The sequence below is a fragment of the Microtus oregoni genome, unplaced genomic scaffold (assembly GCF_018167655.1).
Source record: "Microtus oregoni isolate MIOR12 unplaced genomic scaffold, Mior012 000011F_ref0000422, whole genome shotgun sequence".
NCBI classification, from domain to species: domain Eukaryota; kingdom Metazoa; phylum Chordata; class Mammalia; order Rodentia; family Cricetidae; genus Microtus; species Microtus oregoni.
In genome coordinates, this window is record NW_024543070.1 from 49715695 (window position 1) to 49729046 (window position 13352).

At 51.1% G+C, this 13352-nt stretch overlaps 1 protein-coding gene across 1 annotated transcript in view; it reads right to left on the reverse strand.

The window, feature by feature from the left end:
• The window catches only part of LOC121453446 (transforming growth factor-beta-induced protein ig-h3), a 30375-nt gene extending 24218 nt beyond the window's left edge, over positions 1-6157 (reverse strand). Inside the window, exons 1-2 of the mRNA XM_041660236.1 lie at positions 5980-6157; positions 1368-1466 (exon numbers count right to left, since the gene is read on the reverse strand). Of these exons, the coding sequence (XP_041516170.1) occupies positions 1368-1466; positions 5980-6113 (233 nt within the window). The 5' untranslated portion in view covers positions 6114-6157. The remainder of the gene's footprint in view (positions 1-1367; positions 1467-5979) is intronic.
• Between the last annotated feature and the right edge of the window lie 7195 nt (positions 6158-13352).

Here is a 13352-nt window from a genome sequence, read left to right on the forward strand (position 1 = left end):
AAACTTGGGCTGAGCATCTGTGGGTCCCAGCTCATACAGCACTCAGAAACCAGGCTGCCCACGGGTGGGACTTGCTGCCATGGGCTGTACAAAGGGTCCCAGGGAGCTGCTAGCCTTGCTTCTGCTCTGGTCTGTGAGCCCAGGACCAACCTAACATAATTCGAGCCACACAGCATGGTGTTCATTTCCACGCACACGTTACGGGAACAACATTTTCCTTCTCTCAGCTGGCGATGGCTGCTTGACAGCCATAGCATAAGAAACACATCTTAAAATCTCTCACACTGGGGCAAGTACAGAGAAATCTTCCTATTTTGCCTGAAAAGAGGAAGGTCAGGTCTCCACACGTCTCTTAGGAGATTTGGTATGGTACATCTTCCCTTCTGCAAGAGAGAGCCAGCTCTGAGGTCTGTTGACTGTCAGCACCAAAGCCGATTAGGTTCCCCAGAGTTCTGTTGGAACATGCATTCAACCGCTTCCACCAGGCAGCCAGGCAGTGAGGCAAAGGCCACCTCCCTCCAGGAAGAGAGGCACCCACAAGACCTACTGTGACCACCACACAGCTTCTGCATGTGTGGTCTACATCTGTATATTCTGGGACTTGTAGCTATGATGTGCCAGGTGTCATATTCCTCCTCTTATGAATATTGCTCAACTCAACCCTCCGGTCAACAGCAGGTCATTCTGCTGTGTTCATTTTGCCCACGAGGCAACTGAGGCTTCAAAAGATGAACCCTCCCCAAGTATGTGGCACAGCCAGGGTCGGAACTGGGGTCAGAGCCTGAGTCTCAATCTGCTACACTGCTTCCTGTGTGACTCCTAGACACAGGGAGACTTTCAGAAGTGTTTACCTTGGCTGACCTTTGGGGTAAGTTCACCGACAACTTTTCATTCCCAGAGTCACATAGCTTTTCCTCTGAATAGCCGATTCATTTAGTGAGAGAAACACACACCACACACATGCACATACACACACAGCGTGGTCTCCTTAATGGCTGACTCTCAAACACACAAACACATACCCACACATAGAGTGTGGTCTCCTTGGCAACTACCCCATACACATGCACACACACACACATATATGCACACAGGGTGGCCTCCTTGGTGGCTGGTTCACGCACACACATATACATACATACACATAGAGTGTGGCCTCCTTGGCAGCTGGTTCTCTCTCTCTCTCTCTCTTTCTCTCTCTCTCTCTCTCTCTCTCTCTCTCTCACACACACACACACACACACACACACTGTGGCCTCCTTGGCAGCTGGCTCGTACACACACACACACACACACACACACACACACACACACACACACTGTGGTCTCCTTGGCAGGCAATGGTTTGGGCGGCTACAGATACTCACGTCGGCTTGCCGCAGATCTTCCTCTGGTACCACTGCTTGCAGTTGGTGAAATATTTCTTGTTGGTGCCCATGACCTTCTGCACAGCACATACGTTGGGGCTGGAAACAAGAGCAACAGTGTGAGTGAGATGGTCGGCAAGTCAGCCTACACTGAGGTCGCTGTGCGGTCCGTCCCATCATGTGGACCTCCTATGGTTAGCAGAGCCATCTGGAGAGAGGTGACATGGCCATTTTGGTGGTTTGGGGTAAACTTTGGCATGGTCTATATACATCTTTCCTTTCCATAAAATCTTTTCCTCAAATAAATGCTTCGAGTCTGTCTTACACATTAAGCATCCTTCCCTGGCTCAGGCAACTATTAAATGAAGGTGGAAGCACCTTAAAAAGTGAGCTTATGTGTTACAGACTGAGAAAATGAGCAAAACCCAAGCGATATTGCTGGGACGTTCCAGACTCCCTCTTTCTGTACCTGCCCTGGGCACAGACTTGGCATCCCAGTGTGTGTCACAGGTCCCGTTGTCAAGAGCGGATGGCTTCCAGCACTTCTCAGCCAGCTCCATAAACAGACATGCTCTGCATGTCTAGACCAGTGCCTGGCTCCTGGGATGGCACACTGGGAGTATCCACCCTGTAAAGCAGGGTGAGTGGCCAGAGGCTGTCAGGACTGACAATGAGTTCTCTCTCTCTTAACTCTCTATTGCACAGTTCTCAGAGCCACTCCCCACTTCCCGCAGGACTCTAACCTGAGGGGCTGCCTTTATTTTGTGCTAGGTACCAAACAGACCTGGTAACTGATATATCATGATGGTCCCTCTCTCCAATTACCCTCAAAAGAGCCGCAAAGACAAGAGTTCTCGGCCTGGTTAGAGTCAGTGGGGATCAGGCTCGTGGAAACAGTTTATAAAAATTTAGTTTAAAAAGATCTTTAGTAACTGTGGAAAAGCAGAAGCAACCTCCCCCCACCCCCGGGTTTCTGCTGAGAACATTTTTCTGGAGCCTTCTGGAGCCTTTAGCATTCTGGAGAATGCTATTTGAGTGTATGTTTTTCTCCTGAGCAACCAGAATGGTGCTCAGGTCCGGTGTTGGTGGCACCTTCTTTGGAGTTCCTGGGGCAAGGGAGCTGCTATCTGGAGTCACAAAAGTGAGCCTCTTTCTGAGCAGGCAGCAGCCATCTGACTGAACTGTAAGTCAGACAAGCAAAGAAAACAGACTGAGGGTGTCCACAAGATTTTCATGTTCCCACAGCATCAGGCACATCGAAATGTGGACAGTTTCTTCAATAGCAACTCTCAATACCTTAAAACGCAATGTGGAGGCAGAAGGATTGCTCTGAGTTCAAGGCAAACCTAGGTTGCACAGTGAGTTTGAGAACAATCTGGACTCTGCTTCAACTAACTAACTATCTAACTAACTAACAACTAACTGTGATCCATAGACTCCTTTGATGAGCATAGGATTTGGGGGATCTGTGGCTACCACCTCACCATTGGACAGTGTCCACAGTTGGGTGATTGGGTGGCTGTTTGTTCTGACCCTTTCTTTTTCCTTTCCGTTTCTTCTCCATATGAAGACTACATTTTTGTTGCTGTTGCTCAAGGGACAACAGTAAGTGAGCACAGCGGGCTTGACATTAGGGTAGTGATGACCATGAGAAGTCAAGCTTGATGGGTGACTCAGGTAGCTGGGTCAGCCCAGCTTCCTGGGTCTCCCCAGGTGCTTAGAGACTCTCCACCCAGTGATCCACATGTTTCACAGTCCTTGAATAACCCCCCGAAGAGCTTCCACCAGCCATGCTCCAGCCCCAAATCATCCTTACTGCTGAACAGTCCCAGCTCTCCTGTCCAGCTAAGCAGGAAATAATTACTGTGGATGAATTCCCCACAGCTCTCCATGGGCGGCCGGCGGCTCCTCAGCGAGTCTCTGTGGACTTGGTTCCAGCATTCCTCTCCTCGGCAGAGAGAGTTTGCACTGCCCCTGCCACAGGAGCAGAGGCTGGGGGTAGGGGTAAGCTGTGTCCACAGGAAATCTATACTGAAATGTAATCAAAATGAGCAGGCCATTTCTGGGCTTCTGCCCTAAGACCAGCAGCCCTGCTGTTCGACTTGTGTCTGAAAACCGAGGACTTCCAGAACTTCCATCCTGTTTCTGTTGGTGCCATTCAAACCTGTGGCTACACTTTCACTTTTACATTAGTGTGCTAGCTCCAAAGGTAACACAGATACAGCGGGGAGCCAAGAGACCACCAAGCAACCCCTACCCTACTACCAGCTTTCTGTATTTGCATCCTAAGGCTGTATTGGCATGCATAGGCTGATTTCTCCCTCTGTAAAATAAGAATTTTGCAGTGGCTCTCACCATGCTGGGGGCAGGGGCATGGGGAAGCAAATACATCAGGGTGATAGATGACTATGCACTGTTGCCCAGAGTTAGGTACAGGGTCCTTTCCCTCCCTTGTGAGACACCCTGCACATCCTTAAACTCCCCCCCCCCTCCAGCTCTCACTTTGAATAAAGGACTGGAACTGGTACAAGGTTATCCATCTGCACAGGGAACCACACCCATGCGTGCAAGGCCAGGCAGTCCCGTGGTTTTTCAGGGACAGTTAGATCAGAGTAAATGCAACAGTGCCTGCCCATTTGCCAAGACTTGTGTGCCTGGGTGTCCAGATTTCCCTCCGGAAGGGGTGCTGATGTGCTCTTCCTTATATTTATGCTGAGGTAGGGTCTCCCTAAATTGCCCACCTCTTACCCCTGTCTCAGGAGTAGCTGGCTTAAAGGAATGCATCGCCCTGCTCAGTACATGGCATCTCCCCATCACTCAGCCTGTCACAGGTTACTACAGGGCTTCCAACTCAGCGCAAGAAGCACTCAGAGATGTTGGTCTAAATCATTTACTCATTTTGTGTTTAGGTGGGTGGCACATGCCACAGTGAGTGTGTGGAGGGCAGAAGACAGCTCCTGAGAGGCTGGTTCTCTCATTCTATGTGGGTCATCAGGCTTAGCAGCAATGCCTTAGTGGGGCCACTTCCATGGTCCACACCAGTTTTTAAAAGTTCAAGTTTTCCTCTCAGTGTCCTGGTCTGGGAAGGAGGCTGGCCTCAGCGATAGATCTATGTGGTATCTTTAGAGACTTCACGTTGCTGTGACATTGCTACTCTGGATGACAATGCTGTAGCATGCACACATGTGTGCTGTTCTTCGTGGTTAAGAAGAAGGAGAAACAGAACCCCTGAACCCGAATACAGCGTGCAAGAAAGGCGGCTGGACCAAAGGTGACCCAGGCAGAGATGATCATTCCAGTTGTCATTGCTTGGCTTTGAGACTTCAAATCTGCACTTTTCGGATCTGCCCTCCCAACCTTCCATGCACACGGCCTAAGCAGTAAATGACCTCAGGACCTCTGCATTGCCTCCTTCCTTTCTGGAGGGTGTGTGGCTATGGCATGACCTGGCTGGGCTCTGCCCTGCAGAGTGGTCAGTCCTGCACCCAGCAGCTTGATTCCCCCAAGCTAAGACCCGGGAGTCTGTAAGAGACCTGAAATCCACATGCAGAAGAGTGAGTGCTCCCTAAAAGTGGCAGCCTTTACCCAAGTTCAGAGCATACCCAGTGTGGGGCCTGCGATTTTGTCTGAGCCTACAAAGCCAACCCTCACTAGCCACATGGGTGTTTTTAAAGTCTGAGGACAGATCTGTCTAGTCTCTTGGAGAGCTGGGGTATGGGGCATCCGGACCTCTCCTCTCTTCCCACATAGTTTTCCTCAGAATAAACCATGTTGGTGCAGCCAGGTAGGCTGGACGTGCAGCAAAGCTGGGCTATGTTCGAAGCAGCCATGGCCTGGTTGTATGTAGAAGTACCTCACAGGCTGGGCCTGGGCCAGGATCTTCATCAGGGCATACCCTTGGCCAGTGCTCCTGAAGCCCACACATCTGCGGTGCCCCAGAGGAGTATCTGAAGCACGAATGGCTCACGTTCACAAAATTGGCCATGGCTTCAAGACAGATTCCGATGCTGGCTCCAGGGCACCCTGCATGACAGGCTGGGGCCCTCCAGGACCTGATGTATCTAGCATGTAGAAAGTGAACTTTCCTGCTCTTTCTTTACAAGGTGTCACACTGGTCTGGTGGCCAGAAAGCACTGTTTGGGCATGAGTGTTTGGGTGCAGAGCAATGCCAGGTGCACAGGAGCTGTGTGTGACCAGGCTCACACCTGGATTTACTAGACAGTGGGATCTGGCTGGGCTTCCCCTCTGCAGTAAACACCTTCTCAGGGTGATGGCAATTCCTTGCTGAGAGCTGCCAACGCCCCCTTTTACCTAGAGTTAGGAGAGGAGACTGAAAGTCCCCTAGGCTGTTTCATGCACTTTGGTCCGAGTCTGTGGCCACTGGCCAGCGCCCCCAATCCTTTCAGCACAAAGCATTCCACTGGGTCCCCGCATCTCATTATCCCACAGTTCCTCCCTCCACGCAGGGCTAGTCTCTACGTGCACTGGCTGCTTTTCGGTCGGGCTTTGTCCCCTGCTACTCAGGTCGGCTACAATGATGTCCCCAGCAGAGTGCACTGGCAGTTCAGCGACCTGTCCTTGCACCGCCCACCAAGGAACCGCTGGGGCTTACCCATGTTGGCGACCCCGGAGTCGGCTGTGCTGCAGCACCATCTGGTAAGGTGACTTGGCGGGGCCCGCTAGGGTCGCGGTGGGGCCCAGTGCCAGTGCCAGAGCCAGGGTCAGCAGCCGCACGAGGAGCGCCATGGAGCAGGAACACGCGCGGACCCACGACGAAAGCAGGCGCGGGAGGCGCTGGCGAAGTGAGAGCGGCCAGGCAGCGCGCCTAGGGTTTAGTAGAGAGGGTGGGAGCGGCCGAGGGCGGGGAAGGGCGGCCGGCGCCTCCCAGGCCAAGCCACTTCTAAGCACCCGCAGCCCTCCTGCACCGCCCAGCCGCCTCACACACCCTCCTCCCACTGCGCACAAAGTGCGGGTCCAAAGGAAGGCGCCCTCAAGTTTCACTCTTTCTTCAGGTGTTCATGCCTGGAACCTAGGCTGCAGGAAGCCAGAGGGTGTGAGCGGGCACCCACAAGCTTTGGCCTGTCAGACTGGCCTCTGGGATCCTGATGCACCACCCATGCTAATATGCTGTAGATGAGGAGCAAATCTTCCTGTTGACAGAAAACAGAAAAGTGGGGAAGGGCGGGGCTCACACCTTGGCAATCAGGAATCCCTCACCTGGCTTCGGTAAAAGTCTGTGAATGCCAGATAGATGCTAGGAGTGTGCCCTGGAGGAGCTCAAGGCATGCGAGGAGGTGAGCAGGCACCCTGGCACCTACTAATCACCCTCCCCTTACTTGGTTCTACTAGCCCCAGGGGTGAGTTCCCAGATGTGGGGAGCATGGACCTAGCCAAGAAGATACCATGGAGAGAGGCAGCTGGAGCCTTAGGAGTTTGGAGTAGGCCCCTCAATCAGGTAGAATCGATAGCATCTGCTTTTAGATCTGGAGTCTGAACAGGATTTAGCCAGGCAAAATGAGGATGCTAAGCTAGTCAGTTGACTGAAGCGTGCTGGGTGGAGACAAGAGTCGGGCAGAAGACAGGCGAATAGCAGGGGTCAGATCTAAACTAAGAATCCTGCCAGTGTTAGGGGCTCAAGCAAAGGGCAGAGTTAGTGTCATGAGCAGGCTTCGAGGGGAGCAGATAAAATAAGGCAAGATGGGAGGCAGGAGGGTCGACTGAGCAGGAGGGGACCACATAGGAGCTTGTGCTACTGTGGTAGAGTTGGAGCTGAAGGGAGAAGTATTGGAGGTATGTCTAGGAGATACGCAGTCTCAGGGGAACATACGAGCTACATGTGATAGCTAACTGTGCTTACCAACTGACTCAGACTGACAAATGCCCAGGGCATCGGAGGCACTCAGCTCTGAGTGTGTCTGCATGGTGTTTTCAAAGACTAGCTGGAAGGGAAAAACCCACATGGGATAGGGATGGTGCCATGCCACAGGCTGCAGTCCTGGATTGGAAAAAGAGGGGAAAGAGAAGGCAAGGTGAACATGAACACTCCCCATGCTTTCTGCCTTGTGATCTGCAGAAATGCACGTGAGCAGCCTCCACTGCCTGCCTTCCCAGCCACAACGGAAGGTGGACAATGGCATCATGTGGACCGTGAGCCAAAACAAACCTTCCTCTCTGAAACTGTGTCTTGTCAGATGGCAGCAGTAAAGCAACTGACACACTCTGTACTGGGGGCAAAGAAGCATCGAGGGTGAGTGAGGTGTTTGAGATTCGGGCATCACGATGGCTGCTGCTGCGGCTGTTTTCATGTGAAGGCCATGGAGATGGCTGAACGCTGCCAGGGAAAGATGAGTAGCTCAGGACCTGATGAGTTTGAGGTACACTTGATTCATCTCCATGGAATGTTCACAGGCAGCCTGATCCAGCGACTCAGACCTGGAAGCCATTCTCCAGTGAGGGGACAGGGGACAAGAGCTGTTCAATGATCTGATGGAGGGAGGTACAAGCAGAGCAGAGGCTGATGGGTGGAGATGCAGTGGGACGAGGGAGGCCTTGATGGAGAAACTAGAAACAGAGAGAAAGGCTGCACACAAAGCCAAGCCAAGCAACCTCTGCTCTGTTAGAAAGCATCTCTGAACGCGATGACTGCCTGGTCCAGGATGCTGGAAGACACCCATAAAGAGTCAAGTGCAGGCCTGATCCCAGAAAGCGTCCCTCGGGCCAGGAAACCCTGCTAACTGGGGAGAGGAGCTCGGGAAGCGGTTGCTTTCCACCTTCCAGTCCAGCACCCCCATCTCTGGCAAGACGGAGGGGGTCTGAACTTGGCTAGTGATCTCACCGTCCTCACTCCCCTCTATAAAACTAACGTTGGATGACTTGAGCTTTTCCATGAGCTCACCGAGGAGATCACAGTAACGCTTCAGTTACTGTTTAGATATTTTTAAAAATTCCACCACAAGTTCCACACCGCCTGCCCGTCCCCATAAAAGGGAGAAATATAAACATACCCCCCATGGTAGTAGCTGCTGCCTCAAAGACGGTGATGTCGCTGTGTGGGAAGGTCCTCCAGCCCCATGGCCCGGAGCTGCCAGGGCAAAACAGTCCTTTCATTTGGGAGCTTTTTTTTTTTTTTCTTTCCATGTTAGAAAATCTAAACACAAGAAAATGAGGCTTGTTTGGAACAATAATTACTAGACTTCTTCCAGGTACTTTAGAAAAACGGTGGCTTTCATGTTTTGTGGCACAAACAAGATCACCAGAAGCTATGTGTAAACAACTTGGGAACACTCGACAATGAGCCTTCAGTAGCAGAAGACAAACCAGAGTTTCCAACGAGCTTTCTGCAAGGGATCCCATGTCCGTGGACGAGAGGCAGGCAGGCAACAGGCCAGTTCAGGCCTGGCTCTACTGTTCCCCCCCTCAAAGGCTTGGGCATCAAGGGAAATGGTCAGACCTTTTCCAGAGGATTCTCAGCCTCTCCAGCCTGCTCCTCATACAGCCTAGAAGGAATAGGAAGGCATATTTGCGTGGGATTTCCAAGAGCGTATCTGGGAACCCTGTTTCCTGTGTCACATGTCATACAGTACTTCTATCCATGTAAGGAACACAGGCGAGAAGCCGCCGCATTTGCTACAGGTAAGGGGTGACCGTGGTGCCGTGTGGGATTTGACTTTCCAGAGCCACAGCCTTGCCACTCCAGATGTGATATTCAGAAAGCAGCATCCACACCACCGGAGAATGTGCTAGAAGTGCAGACTCTAAAACTCTCTTCAGACCTACAGAATGGGGCTCCACATTATGACAGGGTCCCTTTGTGTCGTTCCCTAGAAACCTGGGCCTATGAGGTCACGTTAGACTGATAACCTGCAGGTGACCATAGAGTACATGTCAAATGATTGACCCAAAGGGAATATCCTGGAATATTTGCCCCCACGAAACAAGCACAGAGGAACTCTCAGCTTGTGCTGACACTAGCTCCCACTGGATGGCCACTGAGGTGTGACAGTCAAGTGGCTTTTGCTCCGGATCTTGCTGCTGATAGCCAGTGTCCTCTACACACTGAACAGGGAGAGGAAATGGGGCACCAAATCATTTTCCGTTCTCTCTCCCCGCTTCCAGCACTCCAACAGGCTAGGACAGACCATGGCTTGTGGTGGTAAGATCTCAGAAACAAAGCCACAGCTTTGCATTTCCCAGCTGATGGAGACGGCAGCTGTCACAGCCTGAAACAGCACCAGGCTCCCTCCCAGGCTTGCTCCACTCAATGGCTTGCTGTTTCCCTCTCTTCTCCAAACACTGGCTTTCTTCATGAGAGTTTGCCAAATGCTACTTGCTGGTTAGAACCCAAATTTGTTTTCCAGGGAAATTGATTTTTCATAAAGAGAGCTTCATTGATTTGGCACAGCTGAAATCTCTGAGGAGAACCTGGAGGCGTCCTTGGGGTTGCTTTAATTGCCTAACCTCAAATACTTTTGCAGAGTGATGCCCACAGATGACGGTTTGCTGGCTTGTGGGACCAACCTCACCCACGCCATTCTGCTTGTGTTTTCTTTCTCTCCAAGGCAGGCAATGGCCCCAGCGAGCTAGATAGCACCAGGTGGCCTTGCATTCCAAAGTCCAGGCGTCCACACAGTTCTCTGGGCCAACATATCTTTTTGATACTCTTGCGGATGGCACCATTCAAGACAGGAAACCCTGCATGTGGATTTGAACCTCCTCCCTTTCTGATTCCCATATGCCCTCTGTTACCAAGACAAACGTTCTTTCCAAGTCTCTCCTCAAAGCTTCTGCTCGCTCTCTAACCCTTGAACACCCAGGTTCCTGTCGTTCCCTTACCGACCCACAGCCAGCTCCTAACATCATCTCTTACCCTACTCTCTCACCCACTTTCCCAGCATCCCCTGTCTACTCCAACCCCCAAACTCTGCTCGCCTAGACACTCCTGATGGCTACTATTTATGGAAGAAGATTCAGACTGCTTTGTTGAGTTTTCTTCTTTTGACGTACAGAAAAAGGAACACAGCTTTACTACAAAAAGCTCGGAAAATGTAGGGGAAAGACTACATCAGTGGAAAATCCATCCTTATCACCTAGAGCAAAAGATTGCATGATTTACTTGCCTCCTTCTGTGCACCTGACACTCAGTCCCCTTGGAAATTATCCCCTCATCAGCTTGCACATGTGCTCCTGTCAGCTCCTGCTGGCCACACCTCCTCCTCTCTTCCCACACACAGATCCACACCAGCTTCCCCCTGCTCTTCTTTGTCTTGGGCACACGTATTAGCACTTGCATAACCAACTTTACGGTCTTGCTCAGGCAAATTTCTTAATTTTTCTGGGCTGGAGCATTTTCAGCTGGCTTTCCCTCCTGGGTTTTCCCACTTGATGAGGCCTCTCTTTTTGAGGGTGAAAGTCTGTCTCGATAGACAGCCTGGGTGTTTTCTCAGTGGTCCTTTTATGTACCCCAAAATAAGACAGCATGGAATCAACTTGATATTTATGGCCCATCAGTGGGCTGCCCTGCTGATTTTGAAAGGTCTTGTCTAAATTGTTTTTTTTTGTGCATTCTTGCTTTTTCCAGTTGAGAGGTCTAGACTAGAGACGGACTTCGGTGGGATTGCTTAGGGGGCCACTCGCCAGTATGTCTAGGACTACACAGCCATGCGTGGCTTCTGGTTCCAGCTACAACTCTGAAGAGCTCTGAGGAATGTTGTTCCTGGCTTCCTCCCCTGGCTGCCCACTGAAAACATCCCATTCAAGCATGAAGGAGTAAGAGTCCCCAAGAAGGTGCGCCCAAAGTCACACGCTGACTCTCTGGCAGACCCTCAAGACCAAGAGGAAGGAAGTCTCTACTTCCTTAGGTGCAGTGTTGTCAGAGGGAAAGGCGGACTGGAGCAGCTGTGACGGCGGCAGCCATCCTTCTAACTGAGGCCCAATCCTAAGAATGCCCTTCTCCAGGGGTCACCCAACTCTGCCCAGAACATCCCAGACATTCAAAGCCATGCTACAATAAGTGATGTGTGAAGGGCAGGATAGTGAGAGTCTGTCATTTGTTTCAACATTCCGAAACTTGATATTGCCCTGAACCGCATTTTTGCCCAGCCCTGAAAGGATAGAATTAAATCCCATACAGAGAGCCATACGAAACCCAGTTTGTACTGCTCCCAACCCTCCATTAACCACACCCAGTAAGACACTAGGCCCAGCCAGGAAGACAGGATACAAGAGAAGGTCTGTTGGTATTCTATCTGCTAGCTGCACCCTACCCCTCAATCTTACAAATCTCCCCCGGCACCTTCCTCCTCGCTGTTCCACTCATGGGATTCCAGATGAGTCCCTAGGACATGGTGGACACTGAGATGCTCACAAACCACACGATGTCTCCTAGTGAAGGGCACAGCATTTGTAGTGATAAAGAGGACACAGATAACAGACTTGGATGATTGTCTCTGAATGCAACAAAAACAAGGACCAGTCTCTGTGGTCCCTCCAGACTGTGTGGAAGAAAGGCATCCTGAGAAAGATGCCAGGTAGAACCAGAAGAGGAGCGTCAGAAATGGGCATGTGTGTACACAGGATGCCGAGCCATCAGTGGATTACCAAAGGCCTGCATTAAGCCCTCCCATCCTCGAGAGAATCCTATAGCTTGGGTACTGCCATCTTCTCTACTCCACATACAAAGAAGCCAAGGCTGAGAGAATCAAAGGAACCCACCAGAGTGGCCACAAAGTCAGCAAAGCAAAGTCAACATATTGAAGAAAGCAACCCCCCTGCCCCAGCCTGCCCTACCCCAAACCACCGTGCAAGCTGTGGGGAGTGGAGGAATACTTGAGTGTGTGAAATCCTGAGTGGATGTGTGTTGTGCTCTGGTGTGAAATCCTGCACGGATATATGATAGGTGTCCATGATAAGGACCGTAGCACCAGATTCATGGAGAAATGGCAAAGCCCCTCCCTTCCCTCGAGGCTCAAAGGGATAGAAAGCCTTCCTGGGGATTCAAGTGTGAACGTTGACAGTGTGTGCAGAAAATACCCATCATTAACCTTCTCTCCCCAGCTTTTATGCTTAAAGTCCGCTTCCCTACAGAGATGGCTCCTACAGACATTAGCTAATCCTGCCTCCAAGTTCAGCTGTGTGTGATAACCCCACCTACCTGTTCAACTGTGTGTAATAAACACACTGCAATTCCAAGACACTGCAGCTTCTTCACCAGAGAGTCCCACCCACCCAATCCGAGCTTTCTTATGTGTCTACCTTTTCTTCATTTCCTCAATGCCCCAATCAGGTCTATCCCTGGAGGAGTTTGAAGATGTACCCCTCACCATGTAGGGCAGCCATGTAGCTTTTGAAACCCTATCAATTTCTCTGCATAGAGGTCCACTGAGCAAACCCACCCAGCTTCCCGAGGTCACTCTGGTGAAAGCAGCAGCTTTGGTGAGGAGAGTGGTAGCCAAGTGTTCTTTTCCACCAAAGTGAAAAAAGCCCAGAGCTACTGGGCCAAACGTCCAGTTCACCTCAGAGTCAAGGTTGTTTGAATTAGTATCACGTACCCAGGCAGACCACTCACACAGCAAGTTCCAGGCCAGCCTGGGCTACACAGTGAGATGCCCTATCAAGTAAACAACAGGCCTCACCTCCCAGCATACAAGAACACACTTTTTGTTTTGTTTTGAGACTAGCTCTGGAGCCTGGCCTTGAACTCATAGAGATCTGCCTGCCCTGCTTCCTGAATGGGGGATTAAGCGTGTGAGCCGCCACTGCCTGGCTACAAGAACACTTCTTACCAACAGCTTGGTGAGTCTCTGAGGACTGGAGCTTCCCAGGCTCCACAGGAGGATTCCAATTGGCCAGCTACACTGCTGGTCCCTGAGCTGTGACTTTCTACTCCCTCTTGACAACCCTACTGCAGGTGCTAACTCTAAAGAAGCATCTAGAATTTTGACAAAAATATAAACATGTGACTGAGCAGGTTGGAGATGCAGCCTATGA